Raw genomic sequence first — 23,250 nt, forward strand, 5'->3', positions numbered from 1 at the left:
CTTGAAATGCTGAGCCACAGCCTGTGTGTTGCATGAACTAAACATCCCTGCTGTGTAGAGACTCTATGGGGAGTGTGGAAATTCATGCTACTGTACTGCTGTTTTCTTGACAGGTTTTTAAATATCAAGAACACCTAACTTTCATAAAGATGAATAAAGCCCCCTTTACACACAACGACATCGCTAACGAGATTTTGTTGGGGTCACGGAATTTGTGACACACATCCAGCCTCGTTAGCGACGTTGTTGCATGTGAAACGCAGGAACGACCGTTAACGATCAAAATTACTTACCTAATCGTTGATCGTTGACACGCCGTTCTAATCCCAATTATCGTTGCTGTTGCAGGACGCAGATTAGAAAGGAGGAGGTTCGCCGGCCACAGCGACGTCACTAGGCAGGGAAGTATGTCTGATGGGGCCTAGTGATGTTGTGCGCCATGGGCAGCGATGCCCGTGATGCACAACCGACGAGGGCAGGTGCTTTCATCAGCGACATCGCTAGCGATGTTGCTGTGTGTAAAGTGCCATTAAGTCATGGATGTCCAATGACTTTGTCATCCCAGTCCCAGACTGTGCAGATTAGGTGATGGTGTAGTGCCAGATGTCTGGGGGTGCCAGCCTTATGCCTGTTTGTGAACTTGCTGTCTCTGGTGAAGGTAGAAATGCTGGTTCAGGCCTTGCTACAGGGCTGGTCCAACACATCCATGTTGCGACGTTGGACTATTTGTAGTCTGTGACAATTGTTGCCCCTTTTCCTGTTGTCTGACCTTAATTTTTGGAAATGTAGAGACTCCAAGTGGGATCTCCCAATGTCTTTTGTCTATCGTGCCAAAGATCGACTGGAAGCAAGAAGCCTATGTCTTTCTGTCATCTTGCTGTCTCTGGTGAAGGTAGAAATGTTGGTTCAGGCCTTGTTACAGGGCTGGTCCCATGCATCCATGTTGCAACGTTCCACTATTTGTAGTTTGTGCCTATTGTTACCACTTTTCCTGTTGTATGACTTAAATTTTTGGAGATTTGGAGACTCCAAGTAAGGTTTAAAAATTGTATCTTATCTGTACTGGCAGGGGTGTGGGAGCAAGAGGCCTAATCCTGTTAGTAATCCCCGTTTTGATTTTTAAAATTAAAGTGCCAGTCCACTTCCTGTTTGTTGCATGGACCATACCACCTTGAAGTGCCAAGACACTTTGGGGAAACAGTTGATGCCACTGTTTTGCTGTCTGCCTGAATTATTTTTCAATCTTAAGACCCCAAGATGGGTCACCAATCACTTGTCTGAATTGGCAGGTGTGTTGCCTAATCCTGTCACCTATAAATCTCTTGATTTTTAAAATGGAAATGCCAGGCCACATTCTGTGTGTAACTAAACGCAATCAGGCAGTGATAAAAGTAATATGCATTGGAGAATGCAGTCAAATAGCTGCAGAGTTGTGGACTACTATCTGGGCCAAGTTTGATCAATGATTGTCTCCACTGAACATGGAGCCAGGAAAGGCCATGTGTGACAACAGTGCAAACCCGATGGCGGCACTCACAGATGTGCATTGCACAGATCATGTCCTCAACCAGGTTGTACAAAAATTACTAGGGCACTATTCCGGCATGAATTTGCTGCTGTAGAAGGCTCAGTCGCTGTGTGCTCACTTTTTAAAATGGAAATCCAAGGCCACAACCTGTATGTGGCATGGACCATATGTATACAGTATGCGGAAATGGGGGTGGGGATAAGTGATGCCAATGTCCTGCTATCTGCCTAATATGCTTTTAAATCTCAAGACTCTGTGATGGGTCTCCAATCAGTATCTTGTCTATACTGTACATTATTCTGTATGAATAATTATGTGGGGTCTATATGGAGGGCTATATGGGGCCCATTATTCTGTATGGAGGGCTATGTGGGGCCCATTGTTCTGTATGGAGGGCTATGTGGGGCCCATTATTCTGTATGGAGGGCTATGTGGGGCACATTATTCTGTATGGAGGGCTATGTGGGGCCCATTATTCTGTATGGAGGACTATGTGGAGCCATTATTCTCTATGGAGGGCTATGTGGGGCCATTATTCTGTATGGAGGGCTATGTGGGGCCCATTATTCTGTATGGAGGACTATGTGGGGCCCATTTTTCTGTATGGAGGACTATGTGGGGCCCATTATTCTGTATGGAGGACTATGTGGGGCCCATTTTTCTGTATGGAGGACTATGTGGGGCCATTATTCTGTATGGAGGGCTATATGGGGCCCATTATTCTGTATGGAGGGCTATGTGGGGCCCATTATTCTGTATGGAGGGCTATGTGGGGCCCATTATTCTGTATGGAGGACTATGTGGAGTCCATTATTCTGTATGGAGGACTATGTGGGGCCCATTATTCTGTATGGAGGACTATGTGGGGCCATTATTCTGTATGGAGGGCTATGTGGGGCCATTATTCTGTATGGAGGACTATGTGGGGCCCATTATTCTGTATGGAGGGCTATGTGGGGCCATTATTCTGTATGGAGGACTATGTGGGGCCATTATTCTGTATGGAGGGCTATGTGGAGCACATTATTCTGTATGGAGGACTATGTGGGGCCATTATTCTGTATGGAGGTCTATGTGGGGTCCATTATTCTGTATGGAGGGCTATATGGGGCCCATTATTCTGTATGGAGGGCTATGTGGGGCCCATTGTTCTGTATGGAGGGCTATGTGGAGCCCATTATTCTGTATGGAGGGCTATGTGGGGCCCATTATTCTGTATGGAGGGCTATGTGGGGCCATTATTCTGTATGGAGGGCTATATGGGGCCCATTATTCTGTATGGAGGGCTATGTGGGGCCCATTATTCTGTATGGAGGGCTATGTGGGGCCCATTATTCTGTATGGAGGACTATGTGGAGTCCATTATTCTGTATGGAGGACTATGTGGGGCCCATTATTCTGTATGGAGGGCTATGTGGGGCCCATTATTCTGCATGGAGGGCTATGTGGGGCCCATTATTCTGTATGGAGGGCTATGTGGGGCCATTATTCTGTATGGAGAGCTATGTGGGGCCCATTATTCTGTATGGAGGGCTATGTGGGGGCCATTATTCTGTATGGAGAGCTATGTGGGGCCCATTATTCTGTATGGAGGGCTATGTGGGGCCCATTATTCTGTATGGAGGGCTATGTGGGGCCATTATTCTGTATGGAGAGCTATGTGGGGCCCATTATTCTGTATGGAGGGCTATATGGGCCCCATTTTTCTGTATGGAGGGCTATGTGGGGCCATTATTCTGTATGGAGGGCTATGTGGGGCCATTATTCTGTATGGAGGGCTATGTGGGGTACAATATTCTGTATGGAGGGCTATGTGGGGTCCATTATTCTGTATGGAGGGCTATGTGGGGCCCATTATTCAGTATGGAGGGCTATGTGGGGCCATTATTCTGTATGGAGGGCTATGTGGGGCCCATTATTCTGTATAGAGGGCTATGTGGGGCCATTATTCTGTATGGAGGACTATGTGGGTCCATTATTCTGTATGGACGGCTATGTGGGGCACATTATTCTGTATGGAGGGCTATGTGGGGCACATTATTCTGTATGGAGGGCTATGTGGGGTCCATTATTCTGTATGGAGGGCTATGTGGGGTCCATTATTCTGTATGGAGGGCTATGTGGGGCCATTATTCTGTATGGAGGGCTATGTGGGGCCCATTATTCTGTATGGAGGGCTATGTGGGGCCCATTATTCTGTATGGAGGGCTATGTGGGGCGCATTATTCTGTATGGAGGGCTATGTGGGGCCCATTATTCTGTATAGAGGGCTATGTGGGGACATTATTCTGTATGGAGGACTATGTGGGTCCAATATTCTGTATGGAGGGCTATGTGAGGTCCATTATTCTGTATGGAGGACTATGTGGGGTCCATTATTCTGTATGGAGGGCTATATGGGGCCCATTATTCTGTATGGAGGGCTATGTGGGGCCCATTGTTCTGTATGGAGGGCTATGTGGAGCCCATTATTCTGTATGGAGGGCTATGTGGGGCCCATTATTCTGTATGGAGGGCTATGTGGGGCCATTATTCTGTATGGAGGGCTATATGGGGCCCATTATTCTGTATGGAGGGCTATGTGGGGCCCATTATTCTGTATGGAGGGCTATGTGGGGCCCATTATTCTGTATGGAGGACTATGTGGAGTCCATTATTCTGTATGGAGGACTATGTGGGGCCCATTATTCTGTATGGAGGGCTATGTGGGGCCCATTATTCTGCATGGAGGGCTATGTGGGGCCCATTATTCTGTATGGAGGGCTATGTGGGGCCATTATTCTGTATGGAGAGCTATGTGGGGCCCATTATTCTGTATGGAGGGCTATGTGGGGGCCATTATTCTGTATGGAGAGCTATGTGGGGCCCATTATTCTGTATGGAGGGCTATGTGGGGCCCATTATTCTGTATGGAGGGCTATGTGGGGCCATTATTCTGTATGGAGAGCTATGTGGGGCCCATTATTCTGTATGGAGGGCTATATGGGCCCCATTTTTCTGTATGGAGGGCTATGTGGGGCCATTATTCTGTATGGAGGGCTATGTGGGGCCATTATTCTGTATGGAGGGCTATGTGGGGTACAATATTCTGTATGGAGGGCTATGTGGGGTCCATTATTCTGTATGGAGGGCTATGTGGGGCCCATTATTCAGTATGGAGGGCTATGTGGGGCCATTATTCTGTATGGAGGGCTATGTGGGGCCCATTATTCTGTATAGAGGGCTATGTGGGGCCATTATTCTGTATGGAGGACTATGTGGGTCCATTATTCTGTATGGACGGCTATGTGGGGCACATTATTCTGTATGGAGGGCTATGTGGGGCACATTATTCTGTATGGAGGGCTATGTGGGGTCCATTATTCTGTATGGAGGGCTATGTGGGGTCCATTATTCTGTATGGAGGGCTATGTGGGGCCATTATTCTGTATGGAGGGCTATGTGGGGCCCATTATTCTGTATGGAGGGCTATGTGGGGCCCATTATTCTGTATGGAGGGCTATGTGGGGCGCATTATTCTGTATGGAGGGCTATGTGGGGCCCATTATTCTGTATAGAGGGCTATGTGGGGACATTATTCTGTATGGAGGACTATGTGGGTCCAATATTCTGTATGGAGGGCTATGTGGGGCACATTATTCTGTATGGAGGGCTATGTGGGGCACATTATTCTGTATGGAGGGCTATGTGGATCCCATTATTCTGTATGGAGGACTATGTGGGGCCATTATTCTGTATGGAGGGCTATGTGGGCCCATTATTCTGTATGGAGGACTATATGGGGTCCATTATTCTGTATGGAGGGCTATATGGGGCCATTATTCTGTATGGAGGGCTATGTGGGGCTATTATTCTGTATGGAGGGCTATGTGGATCCCATTTTTCTGTATAGAGGACTATGTGGGGCCATTATTCTGTATGGAGGGCTATGTGGGCCCATTATTCTGTATGGAGGACTATGTGAGGCCCATTACTCTGTATGGAGGGCTATGTGGGGCCATTATTCTGTATGGAGGTCTATGTGGAGCCCATTATTCTGTATGGAGGGCTATGTGGGGCACATTATTCAGTATGGAGGACTATGTGGGGCCCATTATTCTATATGGAGGACTATGTGGGGTACATTATTCTATATGGAGGGCTATGTGGGGCCCATTATTCTGTATGGAGGGCTATGTGGGTCCCATTATTCTGTATGGAGGGCTATGTGGGGCCATTTTTCTGTATAGAGGGCTATGTGAGCCCATTATTATTTATGGAGGGTTATGTGGGCCCATTATTCTGTATGGAGGGCTATGTGGGCCCATTATTCTGTATGGAGGGCTATGTGGGGTACAATATTCTGTATGGAGGGCTATGTGGGGTACATTATTCTGTATGGAGGGCTATGTGGGGCCCATTATTCTGTATGGAGGGCTATTTGGGGCCCATTATTCTGTATGGAGGGCTATGTGGGGCCCATTATTCTGTATGGAGGGCTATGTGGGGCCCATTATTCTGTATGGAGGGTTATGTGGGGTCCATTATTCTGTATGGAGGGCTATGTGGGGCCCATTATTCTGTATGGAGGGCTATGTGGGGTACATTATTCTGTATGGAGGGCTATGTGGGGCCCATTATTCTGTATGGAGGGCTATGTGGGGCCCATTATTCTGTATGGAGGGCTATGTGGGGTCCATTATTCTGTATGGAGGGCTATATGGGGCCCATTATTCTGTATGGAGGGCTATGTGGGGTACATTATTCTGTATGGAGGGTTACGTGGGGTCCATTTTCTGTATGGGGGGCTATGTGGGGCCCATTATACTGTATGGAGGGTTACGTGGGGTCCATTTTTCTGTATGGAGGGCTATGTGGAGCCCATTATTCTGTATGGAGGGCTATGTGGGGTCCATTATTCTGTATGGAGGGCTATGTGGGGTCCATTATTCTGTATGGAGGACTATGTGGGGCACATTATTCTGTATGGAGGGCTATGTGGAGCCCATTTTTCTGTATGGAGGACTATGTGGGGTCCATTATTCTGTATGGAGGGCTATGTGGAGCACATTATTCTGTATGGAGGGCTATGTGGGGTCCATTTTTCTGTATGGAGGACTATGTGGGGCCCATTATTCTGTATGGAGGGCTATGTGGGGCCATTATTCTGTATGGAGGGCTATTTGGGGTCCATTTTTCTGTATGGAGGGCTATGTGGGGCCCATTATTCTGTATGGAGGGCTATGTGGGGTCCATTATTCTGTATGGAGGACTATGTGGGGCACATTATTCTGTATGGAGGGCTATGTGGAGCCCATTATTCTGTATGGAGGGCTATGTGGAGCCATTATTCTGTATGGAGGGCTATGTGGAGCCCATTATTCTGTATGGAGGGCTATGTGGGGCCATTATTCTGTATGGAGGACTATGTGGGGTCCATTATTCTGTATGGAGGGCTATGTGGGGCCCATTATACTGTATGGAGGGTTATGTGGGGCCCATTATACTGCATGGAGGGATATGTGAGGCCCATTATTCTGTATTGTAATAGGTAGTAATAAGAGGCGCTGGGAACACCAGCATCTGGGGGGTGGTTTGCAAAGTCACAAAACAATAATTTTCAAAACTTTCAGCAGAAGGAAAGTATAGCCTACATATGTCAGTTCTATGTAAAAGCATGATGAATAACTGAAAATGTGCAATTATTCTATGACTAAGGACTGAAAAATTTTAACCATGAAGATTACTGAATCCAATTGTTGAGTCCATTTGTCTGTACCTCATAGATTTCAATAAAATTGCTTTTTATGTCAGGGTAGGATTGCACTGGATTCAGGTTTGCTTTATCCTGATTGCCGGCAAGGTTTTTGGACTGATCCATCACAGCTTTTATGCCGCAAATGGAGTGTAAAAGCTTTGAAAAGTCGCAATTTCAGCATATGACAGCAGCGGCAGAGACAGGAGGGCTGGAGAAGGTGAGTAAAGATTTGTTATTTTTTTTCTCAGACACGTGTGTTTTCTCCGGCGCGTGTCACACGGAACACCTCCGTGTGGTCCGTTTGCGGTCCGTGTGACACCCGTGATGCTGGAGAAAAACGGACATATCTACATGTGGAGCACACAGACACACGTATGCTCCATATGTACACACGGTGTATGGCAGAAAACGCACGTGTGCGCAGACCCATTGATTTTAATGGGTCTACGTGTGCCCGTGTCTCCGGCACGTGAGGAAATGAACCAAACACGTAGCGGAGACACGTATGTGTGAAAGAGGCCTTAAGCATATAGGTTTGAAATACACAGCACAGGAATGGATGAGAAGATCTCTCATTTTCTGTGGCTCTATTACAGCTGCATAATAATCCCCATTCTCATTTAGCTGAAGAGAAAGGACGCCAAAGACCCCCTTTATACCCCAATATTTACCTGCGGTGATCAGCTCTGTGCTAAATCTGCTTGGTATTTCTTTATCACTTATGGTCACAAAGCAACAAAAATGGACGTATTCAACTTTCTGAACTTGATGTATGCGCAGAGAGACGTCTTCAGGGAAGTTCACCAGTGAATATTCTTCATTCTTGTGTTGTTGGGGCCATTCATAAATCTTATTCTTATTATATGAACATAATTCGCTTTCTCCCGTATACCAGGACACTTTTCGAGCCTTCCCCAAGGTCTTTAGAGGGTAATGACAGGGGATGATCAACTCTTCTCCCGGGACAGCGATCAATTCTTCTAGCTGAGATGTGCGTTTCTCACCTTTAAACACAAAAATTGTGATTAATACACAAAAAGCATATACTGTAGAGAAGACATTATATTTCATTAGGATCTGTTTCTAGCTCAGAAATGTTCAGTGTTTGCTCTTATTTTATTCCTGCTGATCCTCTGAGGATTCCATTCTTTGTTTTTTTTTTTGTAAATACATCATCTGGTTCCAGAGATATGGGTCTAATTATTAGAGTTGAGCGCGGTTCGTGGTTTTCCAGTTCGCGGTTTGAGTGATTTTGGGGGCTGTTCTAGATCGAACTAGAACTCGAGCTTTTTGCTAAAAGTTCGTTAGCTCGAGTTACGTTTGAGAACGGTTCTAGCAGCAAAAAGCCAAGCTAATTCCTAGCTGGCTTTCTGCTGTAATAGTGTAAGTCACTCTGTGACTCACACTATTATGAAATTTCAGCGTATAGTGTGCGGGAACAGCGCATTCAGATCACTGCTGTTTGGATAATGGCGATTTTTTTTTTTCTTTTCTTCCTTCCCTAAGCGCGCGCATGTAGTGGGGCGGGCCAGCATGTCAGCCAATCCCAGACACACACACAGCTAAGTGGACTTTTTGCCAGACAAGCAAGGGCATGTGTCATAGGCTGTCCATGTCACATGTCCCTGCATTATAAAAACGGACATTTTCCCCCAGGACGCCATTATCTGGCTTCGGCGTCTGGGTGTCAGTCACCGCTGGCGCAGCTCCTGTCTCCGATACTGCTGTGTACGCTCTACACACAGCGCTATACAGAATAGGGATAGAAGTTTCTATTAGCCCTTGTAAGGGCTAATTACAGCAGGCTCAGAGCCATAGGTATATAAAAACTGGTTTCTTCAGCTCACCTGCTGCCCGGACTGCTCAGCCTTGCGGGTGCCTGGAATCCTTCGGTCTATCCCGACCGGTAACAAGGAACGTGAAAAGAACAGAGAGGGCGATCCGGCACAAATCCTCCTTATGTTAAAACATTCGATGGGCTCTAATGATTCAGTCTATTTCAGTAGCTCTTTTGGATTCATGAGACACTTATGATTAAGGACTTGTTTGTTTTTATTAATAGTCCGAAACGCGTAAAGCCTTCATGATTTGTACCTATACCATCTAAGCGATTTTTCGGTCTTCACGATGTTTTTAATGATGTTCAAATAAAGACTCGAATGTTTTAACATAAGGAGGATTTGTGCCGGATCGCCCTCTCTGTTCTTTTCACGTTCAGAGCCATAGGTGACAGTCAGGTCCGATGAAACAGTTTTTAACAGCTACAGATAAGAGCGTCTGTGTAGCTAAGGTCAGGGATTTCCTCGCTGCATTTCACCATTAGGAGGGATAGAAAGTGAGGCTTCCTTTCCTCTACCCAGACCCACAACCCTGCCACTGTACCCTCCTGCCCTTTTTAGCAAAGCCATTTTAATTGCAGAGTGCTGCCAGTTAGTGCCATCCAAAGAGTGGCTGCTGTTCTCCATTATTGTGGCACTTGTGCCAAGCAAGTCCCAGCAACTCTGCATTCTCCCCTCCTGCACATTTTTGCAAAGCCATTTTAATTGAAAAGAGTGCTGCCAGTTAGTGGCATCCAAAAAGTGGCTGTTGGACTTCATTAGTGTCCCACTGGTGCCAAGCTATTTAGAGCACCTCTGCATTACACCCTCCTGTCCATTTTTTAATTAGCTATAATATTAGCAAAAAATGCTGCAAGTTAGTGGCATCCAAAAAGTGGCTGTTGTACTCCATTAGTGCCCCACAGGTGCAAAGCAATTTCCAGCACCTCTGCATTCTACCCTCATGCACATTTTGCTACGCTATTTTTATAACAAACTCATGGAATTCCTTGCTGCATTTGATCATTAGGAGGGATAGAAAGTGAGGCTTCTTTTACTGTCCTGGTACCCACAGAACACGGCCACTGTACCCATCTGTCCACTTTTGCCACGCTATTTAATTTGCCCAAAGAGCTGGCTCTTTTTCTGCCATCCTAAAATTGTCTGGAATACTAAGTTAGTGTTCCTTTGCTGCCAAGCAAGGTACAACACATGTGCATTCTACACTCCTTTCCATTTCTGGAACGCAATAATTAACTGCAGGTAGTCCAGGCAATCTTTGACAAAGGTGCAGGTGTGGATATAATATTTCCTTCATCCAATGATGGTTCTCTCGATGTCTGACAGCTCAATAATACCATCTGTTTGCACTTACAAAATAAGTGACGACCTGCCAATCACACTCCCGCTTATGGATAACGGGGTGGAAGTTCAGTGTGAAAAAGCATGTGTGACTCCTGTCCCCACAGTCACAGAGGATGAAGAGGACGCAGATGCACTTGATGGGGCAGGCGGTGGTTGCACAGGCACGCTAGGCCGCATTGTAGCACAGTGAAATTCCCATTGCGACTTATGCTTCATTTTAAGTCTTCTATTTGGTGGGATCCACAGTATGCAGCAAAACCAGGCAACAGGAAAAGCACTGTTTGCAGTTGGGTTCATAAATGATTGTTTCACTTTCCCAAAACAAACAATAAGAACCATGCATTAAATTGAAATAATAGAACAATCTATTCAGTGGCCTACTACCTGCTAATCCCTCTGCGTAGCAGCAGTAATTGTGTGTTTGTGTGTTTTTGTGTGTGTGTGTGTGTATGCGAAGACAACTTTCTAGTGGCGCATCACAAGAGCTTCCCAGTTATCTACCTAAACATAGACAAAACACATGACCCACTCTGAATACCCTTGTTAGCTGAAGCCTCACAGATAATGCAGATGATAACAGTGTGAATGCAAACCACACAGCTTTGCAACACAGTCCTGGAAATCTTGTAAAGCAACAGTCAATGCCAACATGTGTCGCTGTCCCTCTGATTTAAACTGTACGTGACAATTTGACAGTGCAGAGGCAGCAAGTCTGATTGTCTATATAGTCGTCCTACCCAGAACAGATATGTGTTTTGATAATAAAAAAAAGTGTTGCGAGCACGCATTACTGTCTGGGCACAGCCTACCGTACTCGGGTACTGTGATGTCCATTTGCCATAAATACAGACTTTACGCTCCTATCATGGTAAACAGTATAGACAGCACCGGAAGAATGTTGGTCTGTGGCACAGGATGCTCCTCACTGGCATTACGGTACTCCTCACCAAACTCCAAAATGACTCCCCTCACAATTGAACGAAGTGTTTACGCGGTGGCTCCTTGCTGTAACACACACCTTTATCTTTTCCTTCTGTTCATAGACAGCATCTCCAAGTCCACACCCGAAGATGGTTTTGCTATTGCTATAGTGACCAAACAGACAAAAGCAGCAACAAAAAAAACGCAGCCCCTTGTGTGTAGTCTGCAACAATGCATGCAATGAACGACAACTAAGCATGTTGCATTGACAGTGGCTAAAGCTGAGCAATACATCCTCAATTCATATCCATGTGACACTTCATGGTGGAAGTACTCAAAGTTGAAAATTTTTTGCCTTCTACTTACAGATTATTACAGATTACATGACTTGGCTAATCCTTTGCTATGTCCAAAAAATTCCCAGGCTAGGCAAGGCTTACAGCCCATGCGAACTGCATAGTCAACATGACTTATGCTCATAGGCAGAGTTGTGGCTGAGGATTCAGTTGTTGACTTGCTTCCAGTACTTTGTCTTTGTCCATGAAGACACAATGTAAACTCGTCATCAGTAGCATCCTCCTCCATCTCCACTGCTGACGTCATCGATTGGCTCACTTTGGTTTGACAGTAAGTGGTGTCTCCAACCTCATCATCACCCTGTGTGTTTTCATTCCCCTCGTCCTGAGTCCTCCGTGACAACCTCTTCCTGCCCTGACCGAATAGCAAAGTTGACGTTACAATCAGGTATCTGAGTCTCCTCATCATGTTACCCATTGTCTCCACCAGGATGATGTACGGTTTGGAAATGAGAGTGTATATTATGATCAGCACCTTCTTCATCGGGGCCTGGAGGATCCAACTCACAAACCTTCTGGCCATCTGTGCAGATCATTTCCCCTGTCTCCTGTAACTCACTGCCTCAACACGCCAGATTATCTGCTACACCCGCAAGCTTCAAACGGAACCTGAAAACTCATCTGTTCATAAATTACTATAACCATTAAATGACACCACCACGGTGCGGAGCTTCTGTCCAACCTACACCCCACTTACTGTCTACTCCACAAAATACTTTACAATGTAATCCTGCAAGGGCTGAGTCCTCTGCCCTCTGTACCAGTCTGTCTATTGTTACTTGTATATGTATTCTGTATGTAACCCCCTTGTCATGTACAGCACCATGGAATCAATGGTGCTCTATAAATAAATATTAATAATAATAATAATAATAATACTAATAATAAGAACTTCTTTGTCTGTACTCACTGCAGCTTTAGAGCAGACCTCTGATTCCCAGGCTACAGTGTGACTGAACAGCTCTGCAGACTCAACCATCTCTGTCACCCCATACTCAGCAGGGCTGGTGGAAACTTGAGAGCAGTTATGAAGCAAGTGCGATTGGGTTTACACCACTGTGGAATGTAGTAATTGTGATATTGAACTTGAGGTGGAGGAGAGCCCACTTTATTGCGCACTTGACATCCATTGTAGCAGCTGCTCTTTTGGTGCCTCCTCTACTTTTCTTAACAATGGTCGTGTCCGTGAAAAAATGATCATATCAGATTATCTACGGGAAGAAGTACACCTGTTATTTTAGCTGTTATTTGTTGTTACAGATTGGTACCGCCGTAAACACAAGCAACCTGCTGCGGTTCCAGTTGCGCCCAGGCGTCAGCTGCCATTTAGGGCTGTGCCTCGGGTTGTCCAGCTGGATGCTTTCTCCACCACGTGTAAGTGTGGAGAGGCGGCCAGTGCGCATGCATGTGCCGATTTACCCCAGCCGCAGCCTAACTCCAGTGTTTCGCCAACTGAGTATGCTCAGCCTGATTGTGTCATTCCTGAGGCAAAGTCTTCATTTTGGGCTACAGCGCATGCTCATTTGAACTGTGCCTGAGTCATTCTGCGACCTGCGGCTCAACACACTTACACAGGGCCCTGGGGCTTGACTCACTCTCGGGAGGCCACTAAAACTAACTGCACCCAACATCAGCCCCAGGTGTCCCCTTACACTGCAGTGGCGGTCCCCACTGACCGCAATACCAAGAGTGGCGTCACGAAAATACATATAAAGAAGCAACCTACATGTGACCAGACTCTTCCTCCACGTGGAGTCTCTGAAGGTAATGCACCGACACAACACCTGTGGGGCTTCACACTTACTGCAAAAAGCCTCTTTGCACAGGTACTTGCATTCTGTGCCGGGTCTAAGTCCTGTGTTGTGCCTAGACAGCATGCTGAAGCGGATAGTCTTTTTTTCAGAAACTGTATTTCATGCTACTGAGCATGCTCAGGCACTTACTGCATCAGAGGCTAGGTCCGGTAATGAACTCTTTGGCCCTGCCCCTGATGTGGGGGGCCCATATAGACCACAGGGCATCAGGTGTCCTGATGATTTGGCCAGGCCACTCCCAACAGGCTTGCAGAGGCCCGCCCCTATGACTTGTCACCTCATTGTTGTTGGTCAGATGATGACTGTTGAGGTGTTTTGGTCGTGGCAGCCATGAGGTCATCATTCAAGTGGCGGTTCCAAATAGGACGCTAGTTATGCCACTCATGACATGTCACTCTGCTTTTGTCTCCAGGACATGCATTGTGGTCCACCCTGGTTTGGGGCGGACTCAGGTTATAAAAGGGGCTGGAGCCAACAAGAAGGTGCCCAGTCTTCTTTTATGCTCCGAAAGAGCACACCTCCATGTGTTGAACCCATTGCGGCTTTAGGCCAGAGGTAGGCAGGGATAGGTCATCGATGCAGGTCGCCACCACAGTTGGTAACGCAGAACAGTTTAAGAACAGTTCCTGTCCTACCAGTCCTGCTAGTGCAGCCCAGTGGCATAAACAGACCTGCTGCTGCTGATGTGCCTGCTGTCCACAGGTGTGTCCTTTACGCACACGGACAGCGTACCCAATGGCCCCTGTGTTGTTAACAGGGAGTTCCTGGGCTGGGTGGTCGTGTGGACCCTGTGACGCTAACAGGGCTCCCAGTCTCCAGATCCGAGTGGCGTCTAACTCGGTTCAGGCTACTATTTGTTTCAGAATCAACCTGCTCTGTATCCTCCACCTAACCTTCCAGTTGCCAACCTCTCCTTTTCCATCTGGGAGCACGGTGGACACCGAATGGCGATTGGGATATATACCTTTCTCTTTCTTTTCTTCTTAATTTTTTTATATAGCGGTAACATAGTATATACCACTTTATCCAAATCTGCCAGTCCCACCATTACAGATGTTGCTTCTTCAGCAAATGTTACTGTTGCTTAACCACCAAACCCACGGACACAAATGTTTTTCCCCTTTCCAACACACCTGTTCCCCTTTCCACCAGCATCTGTCCTTTTTCAACTCAGTTTGTATATGACCAAAAGTGCAACTCTGCAGGGACACCGTACTCAATGGCATCTCAGCACAACAGCCAGCCCTCGATCCCTCAGATGTGGACAAGTAAAAAGACCATTTCCTCCTATCCATGACAAAGCGTTGAGATTCACTCTGTGCAGCACTGGTGTTTAGTGGAAAAGCAGATCTAAGATTGCGAAACACCTTCTGCTGATACTCCTGTATACGTGTGTCCATTTCTATGGCAGGAATTATTTCGCAAAATTTTGTGTTCTACCGGGGATCTAACAGTGTGGCAACCCAGTAGTCAGCATTACTTGGAATTCGTACAATCTGAGGGTCATGTTGTAGGTAGTGCAGCAAGAAGGCGCTCATGTGTCTTGTGCATCCAGGAGGACCAAGTCCTTGGTGTGTTGGTGGCGGAGAGGTGAGAATCGTGCCTCCTTCCTCTGCCCTCTCCCCACAACCTCGCACAACCGAAATGTGAGCAAGCTCTCACTCATCTGCTGAGTCTTACATGCTCATCGCCAGTTCGTCCTCCATTTCTTCCTGGGCTCCTGCACCTTCCTCAACAGTTTTGCTGATACTATGCGCCCTTGATAATCCCTCTCCCCCACCGTACCATGACTGCCGCCAAGGTGCCGCTGACCATCTGGACCTTGTAGATCTTATTATCCCTTCTGCATATGACTCCTCCTGTACTTCCTCCCCTTCCTCTTGGACCAACACCTGACTCCGAATAATGCTTACAGTGTGCTCCATCATATAGATGACCAGAATTGTCACGCTGAGAATGGAATCGCCAGTGTTAAACATCTTCGTCGACATTTGTAAACTGTGTAGAACGGTGCATGGGTCCTTGATCTGACACCACTTCAGCAGCGTGATCTGCACCACCTCTGGATCTAGTTAGCCCACGGTATACGTCATAACGTATTTCAGCTGGGCTCTGCGGTGCTGCCACAGACGCTGTAACATGTGCAGATTCCAATGCCTGCATGTCGGAACATCGCATTTCTGACGTTTAACCACCAGACCTTAAGACTTCAGGAGCGATGAAAGTTGTTGAGCTACTGGGTGCAAACGATGGAAGTGAGCACATAGCGAGCGTGCCCGCTGTACAAGGCCATGTAGGCCGGGATGTTGTTTTAAAAATTGCTGGAGAATCAGATTAAACACGTGAGCCATACAAGGCCCGTGTGTCACATTGCCCTGACGATGGCCCACAGACATGTTTGCATCATTGCCGCACACTGCTGTTAACTCACCACCGGAGTCCGCTATGTCAATTTGTACTCCTGTCTCAAGGTGACAACGTGTTCCTTTCGTGCATAGTGCTGATGATGGGAGAGGAGTCAACGCCAGCGGCGCAGGTGGACGCAGGTTATGGTCACCCACTGGGCTGCGTTACCTTGACAGATGCAGAACCACTGGCTGAATGCAGGTGGTGGGTATCTCACAGATGAGGTACCATCATTCAGCTACAACCAATGGGAAGACACCACACCCTTTTTTAGGCCCATCCTGTCTGCAGACCACTGCCAGACATAGCTATGAACCTCTGGTTACTGTTACCCCCAGTTCAGTTTTATGATTTTGTGTGCTTGTTACCTGACTACTTTTCCTGCTTGCTGTTTATGTACCTCGTTGGCCGATTCGCATTTCACCTCTGCTTGTTTTCTGATTAAGTCCTGTCCCTCCCATTCTGTCTCTCTTAATTAATGTTTTTGACCCTGCATGACTACTATTCTCTGGAACTGCAGCCTTCCACAGCTATTGATCAACTTGGGCCCTGTGTAATTCCAAATCACTGTATAGGGGTTAAAGGGTTTCAGGGTTCTGGGGGTCCATCTTGGTGAGTGGGTTCCCTCTAGCCTGTCCTTTACAGCCCGTCTGAGTGTGTCGATCAAGGCAGGCATTACACCGTGCCCTCGACAGAAGGAAATGTAGGCCGGGATAGTGTTTTAAAAATTGCTGGAGATTCGGATTCAACACGTGAGCCATACAAGGCACGTGTGTCACATTGCCCTGAAGAAGGGCCGCAGACTGTTTTGCATCATTGTCGCACCCGGCATTCCCTGGCTGCTGGTTGAGTGTAGACAACCATTGATGAAACTCGGTCTCACTCTCCAGAGCTAACCGTCCACAATTTCTCAGCGGTGTCTCACATTTCCCCTACATTTCAAAGTAAACATTTGACCGCCTGATGGCCTTGAGCTCTGCTGCCAGCATAGTAAGGAGGTGCGTGGGATTCCTTGGGCACAGTTACAAGGAAGGGTGGCCTGACCACACAGGGTTTGGGCTGAGGTGCAGGACCAACACGAGGTTGATGAGGCAGAAGCAGTGGAGGAACTTGTACATACAGAGGAAGGATTGACACACAACTCGTGGGGATGGAAAGACTTGTACAGCGGACCCTTCTCCATCTCTCACCATAGTTACCCAGTGCCCAATTAGCAACATGTAACTTCCCTGTCCATGCTTACTGTTCCAAGTATCTGTGGTGAAATGCACCCTGTCACACACAGAGTTTCTCAAGGAATCGGTGATGTTGTGTGCGACCTGCTGTGGTAGCGCGGGCACCCCTTTCTTGGAGAAGGAGTGGCGAATGGCCATCGGCTCTTGGGGCACTGCAATGGGCATAAGGTCTTGAAAATCCTCGGTGACAAAAGGGTGTAAAGGCAGTGTGAAGCCCCACAGGTGTTGTGTCGGTGCATTACCTTCAGGGACTCCACTCAGCTGGATCTGGTCACAGGTAGGAGATCTTCTTCTTGTCGTGACGCCACTCTCAGTATTGCGATCAGTGGGGACCGCCACTGCAGGTTGAGGGACGCCTGGGGCTGATGGTGAGTGCAGTTAGTTGGAATAGCCTCCTGAGAGTGAGGCAAGCCCCAGGGCCCTGTGTAGATGCGTAGTACCACAAGGCGCAGAATGACTCAACACAGGCAGGATGTCTTTCAGGGTTTTTACTCACAATTGATGGCAGGGTGAGTGACCCGGGCGTAGCTGGGATGAACCAAGTGGGAACCAGGTGTCCTTCAGGCTGACTTGTGAGGGTGACTACTAACTCGCCTTCCTTAGCCCTTGGTGGTTTGGGGTAACCCCGACTTTGAGTCCCTATGGGGGTCACCCAGGGAAGATGCTGAAGCCTCTCTCCCCTTCGTTTGCCGTGTGCTTGTCGCCTGGGCCAGGCCACTCCAGCTGCTTGCCTCCTGTGACCTATGGGCCCTAACTGTGGCTACGTGGCTGCGGCTTTTTGTGGTGTTGTGGTGTGGGCTTTGAGAGCCCCACACCGGCAGGTTTAGCAAAAGAAAGCTGGATCTATCTCCGCTTCGGGATCTGCCGCCCGTTTGGGCCTGGTTCTCTCTAGCAGTCTCCTTACTTCCCACTCCGTGCTCTCTCTCTTTAGCTGAAGATGGGTTTCGGGTAGCCCTCCTAGTTGACCGTTCTCCCCCGTCAGTAGCCACTGCGCGGGCGCTGTTAGACAGCAACAGCCCCACAGGTCTGCTCCTCACTGAGCCCTATGGAGTTCTGCTCTAACTGACTCACTGCCCCTCCTCTCCTGTTCTTGCCTACGCCACCTAGCAACCAGACTCTCTTACCACACCCCTTGAGAGGAGATGGAGGCTTTTGGCCCCCTCCACTATTCCAGTGAAGGTCAAGGCTTTTCCCCCTCCTGGGATCCCCAGGGGTCCTCTCATGGGTACATGTGTGAGAGCTGATTACTATGCGCCTGTGTACCACACCCCTGTCAGCCTTCTGGATTACCTGTATTGTACTGTCCCCAGCATGGGTGCAGTACTCAGTGGTGCCTGACCAGGTCAGGGGCGCCACATTCCCCCTTAGTTATCACCAGCACGTCCTCGGGCTGCAAGACAACATTTTAAAATGCATAAAACATTAAAACATGTAAAACATTTTTAAAAGCACCAGGTACCATACATCACCACCCTCCACCCACAAGTCCGTTAACCCACCCAAAACCCTCTCACGTTGGCCGCGGCTTCAGCCACTTCTGGCAGGATGTAGAGGCGGCTTACATGGGCTGGTGGTTTCAGGGTATACCTGGCCTGGTGGATCCGCGCCTTCAGCCTCTTCTGGCAGGATGCAGAGGCGGCCTCCACAGTTGGTGCTGACCAGGTACCCTCTTTGTGGTGGAGAGCCAGGCCCCATAAACAGGCATGCTCTCTGGTCGCAGGTGAGCCAAGGCCCTATATACGGACGGGCTCCTCCTGGTTGCAGACGAGCCAAGCCCCTAAACAGGCTGACTCTGGTGGTGGTGGTGCCCTCTGGTGTAACTATTTACACTGCGAGAGTTTGTGGCTATAGCCAGTTCATAGCCTTAAGGTTTATGGTTTTCTCACAATAGTTTTTGTGGGCACATTACTTGAACTTGAGAACGTTGCAAAACAAACTTTTTCAAAACTTTAACTGATAACTTCTTTCTTTACTTTACTCCTCCATTTCACCAGGGCTTTGGCCTGTTGGGCTGCGGCACCTGTTGCTTCCTTGCTCTTTGTCGTCGTCTGAGGTAGTTTCATCTGTAGGTTCCTTGTCTTTTCTCTCTTGATCTTCATCTGTGTCTTTATCTCTGTCTTTTCTTTCTTGTAGCATGGGGTGGCTGTAAGGTTTGCTGGTGCATAGTGCTACGTCAAGCGCGTACAGTCCTCTTTCGCCTTCATGCATAGTGAATTGTACTGAATTTCCCATCTTTAAGTTTCTGCCAGGGTGTCCTCTAGGCAGATGAGCGTTCACATCTCTTCTGTTGACAAATATCCCTTCTTTGATACCAGGGGCTACAATGAATCCATATCCACTTTTCAAATTGAAATCCTCCACTACTCCTCTGCAAAGGGGTCCTCTGACCTGGGCTTTGGACCTTCTCAGTAACCTTTTCTCCTGTAGGTCTCTGGCTGTGACTTCTCTCTGCTCTGGAGACTGTGGTGCAGGGGACAGCGTTGTTCTATTGCGACGCCTGGTCTTGCGGGCTGGGTTCTGCTGGGCTGTTACCTCAATGCCTGCAGGGCCCCAGGTGAGGTTTCTGGGCTGGTCTTCATCAGCAGACGGTGTCAAGTCCTCCTCATCCCAACGGGAATAGGGTAACATCTCCGGCTCTGAGTATAGATCCACTGCTGGTGGCTCCGGAGTCAGCTCCTCAGCTGCCTGGCCTCCTCTCCCCCTTAGTTCTTCTTGGCACTCCTTTGGTGGCAGTGCTGGGGATGGGCTTTCTTCAGCTGGTCTGGGCGGTGGACTCTCTGGCGCGGCTGCAGGGGTTGCCTGAATCTCCTTGGGGGTATGCGGAGGGAGCAGATACCGATCCACCATCTCTTGCGGGAACTGGGCCTCTAGGTCAGCCTTCAGCTTCCAGTATTCGGGGTCCTCTCCTATCAGGGACTTCCTAGCAGGGACTTCCTGAGACTGGGGAGCGGTGTCTGCTCTGGCCTTGCAGGCCGGGGTAAATGATGAGGTAATCTCTTCTTGGCGGGCCGCGCCTGGCATGGCGGCGGCCTGGTCTTGGCGGGCCGCGCCCTGGCTGGCGGCGGCCTGGTCTTGGCGGGCCGCGCCCTGGATGGCGGCGGCCTGGTCTTGGCGGGCCGCGCCCTGGCTGGCGGCGGCCTGGTCTTGGCGGGCCGCGCCCTGGATGGCGGCGGCCTGGATCTGTGTCGCTGTTGCAGGGGGCTCTGTGCAGGCTGGGCTGGACGTCGCTGCAGCAGTCTGGGCTTGGCGGGCCGCGCCTGGCGTGGCTGCGGCCTGGTTCAGCACCTCACTTGCGGCGCGGACGAGCGTTGCTGCGGCGGTGGGGTCTCGGCGGGCCGGGCCTAGCAGGGCGGCGGCCTGGGTCAGCGTTACGCCTGCGACGCGGATGAGGGTCGCGGTGGCAGCCGGTTCTTTGCGGGCCGGACTGGGCGTTGCTGCAGGGACCGGGTCGTGGTGGGCCGAGCAGGGCATCGCTGCGGCGGCCGGGGCTTGGCGGGCCGCGCCTGGCGTGGCTGCGACCTGCTTCAGCGTCGCCGCACCGGACGCCTCTTCGGGGACCGCGGGCGTAGCAGCAGGGGTCGGGGCACTTGCGCTGGCCGGGGCATCACTCGACTCACCCACCGGTGGCAGCATCGGGGTCTGCGTCATCGCCGTCCTGTCTGGCACTCGGCGCGCGGTTCTCCTTTCATAGGCCCGAACCGCCGCGGTCATCTCCAGCATTTCCATCCGTTCTTCCCGGATCTGCTCCACAACCCGGTTCTCCAGTCGGTCGCAGAACTGGGCCAGCTCCCGATACCACCAGGCAGCGGAGCCCGGTTCTGGATTTCTGCGGTCAGACGCCATTTCTTCTGCGCCCTCTTCTGCACGACTCTCCAGCTGTGGACTCGCCGTTGCCTCTGATAGCAAGCTGTTCAGTTTCTGCTCTGCCTCTTTCAGCAGCTCCTCTCCCAGCAGCAGGCTTCTGGCTCCCTTTCTGTCCCGACGTCTCTGGACGCTTCCACTCTCATAGCTGGCAAGGTCAGAACTCTGCAGGGGATCTCTGGGTAGCCACACCTCTTCGTGGGCGGTAACTTCTTCCAGCGCGGGCTGCTGTTGTTTTTCAGCGCGCTTTTCATGGTGGCAATATGGCGGCGCTTCCAACTTTTCAAGCGGACCGCCCAGGCACATGGTCACCTGTCTGAACAGGTCTAGTCCTTATCCTGTTCGTGACGCCAGATGTGAAGCCCCACAGGTGTTGTGTCGGTGCATTACCTTCAGGGACTCCACTCAGCTGGATCTGGTCACAGGTAGGAGATCTTCTTCTTGTCGTGACGCCACTCTCAGTATTGCGATCAGTGGGGACCGCCACTGCAGGTTGAGGGACGCCTGGGGCTGATGGTGAGTGCAGTTAGTTGGAATAGCCTCCTGAGAGTGAGGCAAGCCCCAGGGCCCTGTGTAGATGCGTAGTACCACAAGGCGCAGAATGACTCAACACAGGCAGGATGTCTTTCAGGGTTTTTACTCACAATTGATGGCAGGGTGAGTGACCCGGGCGTAGCTGGGATGAACCAAGTGGGAACCAGGTGTCCTTCAGGCTGACTTGTGAGGGTGACTACTAACTCGCCTTCCTTAGCCCTTGGTGGTTTGGGGTAACCCCGACTTTGAGTCCCTATGGGGGTCACCCAGGGAAGATGCTGAAGCCTCTCTCCCCTTCGTTTGCCGTGTGCTTGTCGCCTGGGCCAGGCCACTCCAGCTGCTTGCCTCCTGTGACCTATGGGCCCTAACTGTGGCTACGTGGCTGCGGCTTTTTGTGGTGTTGTGGTGTGGGCTTTGAGAGCCCCACACCGGCAGGTTTAGCAAAAGAAAGCTGGATCTATCTCCGCTTCGGGATCTGCCGCCCGTTTGGGCCTGGTTCTCTCTAGCAGTCTCCTTACTTCCCACTCCGTGCTCTCTCTCTTTAGCTGAAGATGGGTTTCGGGTAGCCCTCCTAGTTGACCGTTCTCCCCCGTCAGTAGCCACTGCGCGGGCGCTGTTAGACAGCAACAGCCCCACAGGTCTGCTCCTCACTGAGCCCTATGGAGTTCTGCTCTAACTGACTCACTGCCCCTCCTCTCCTGTTCTTGCCTACGCCACCTAGCAACCAGACTCTCTTACCACACCCCTTGAGAGGAGATGGAGGCTTTTGGCCCCCTCCACTATTCCAGTGAAGGTCAAGGCTTTTCCCCCTCCTGGGATCCCCAGGGGTCCTCTCATGGGTACATGTGTGAGAGCTGATTACTATGCGCCTGTGTACCACACCCCTGTCAGCCTTCTGGATTACCTGTATTGTACTGTCCCCAGCATGGGTGCAGTACTCAGTGGTGCCTGACCAGGTCAGGGGCGCCACAGCAGCCTTTCTGTAGCCAACAAGTTTGAGATGCTGAAACTAAACCTCTTAGGCATGTCATGCACATTGAAAATCATGTAAAACACAGCGAGGGGACTTCAACCACAGTCTCCCTCGTTGCCACTAATTGGGCCACACACACCCCACTTGACTGGCATCAGTTGACCCCCCTTTTCAAGATGAAAAAGAAGCTTTGCATGAAGCACTCTCAAAAATACGCGTGCCTTTCACCTCCCCTGGCTGACCCAGGGGAAGAAAAGTCCTCCGAGAGCCATGACTTGTTCATCTTGAATCTTGGAGAAACACAGCGAGGGGACTCCAACCACAGTCTCCCTCGTTGCCACTAATTAGGCCACACAACCCCCCCATTGGACTGGCATCAGTTGACCCCCCTTTTCAAAATGAAAAAGATGCTTTGCATGAAGCACTCTCAAAAATACGCGTGCCTTTCGCCTCCCCTGGATGAGCCAGGGGAAAAAAAGTCCTCTGAGAGCCATGACTTGCTCATCTTGGTGAACGTTAGTCTGTCCACATTGTCAGTGGACAGACGCGTGTGCTTATCTGTCAGCACACAACCAGCAGCACTGAGGACACGTTCCGAGAGAACGCTGGCTGCGGGACACGACAAGATCCCCAAGGCGTACGTGGTGAGCTCAGGCAATTTATCCAGATTGGAAACCTAAAATGAGCAGGGCTCAAGTTGCAC

The 23,250-nt window shown here is 49.5% G+C and overlaps 1 protein-coding gene across 1 annotated transcript in view; it reads right to left on the reverse strand.

Annotated features, from left to right (window-relative positions):
- The window catches only part of LOC142302123 (uncharacterized), a 119,637-nt gene that overhangs the window by 63,061 nt on the left and 33,326 nt on the right, over nt 1-23,250 (reverse strand). The window contains exon 3 of the mRNA XM_075343208.1: nt 7,937-8,269. Within this exon, the coding sequence (XP_075199323.1) occupies nt 7,937-8,269 (333 nt within the window). The remainder of the gene's footprint in view (nt 1-7,936; nt 8,270-23,250) is intronic.

This window comes from Anomaloglossus baeobatrachus, chromosome 4, assembly GCF_048569485.1.
Source record: "Anomaloglossus baeobatrachus isolate aAnoBae1 chromosome 4, aAnoBae1.hap1, whole genome shotgun sequence".
Classification (NCBI taxonomy): Eukaryota; Metazoa; Chordata; class Amphibia; order Anura; family Aromobatidae; genus Anomaloglossus; species Anomaloglossus baeobatrachus.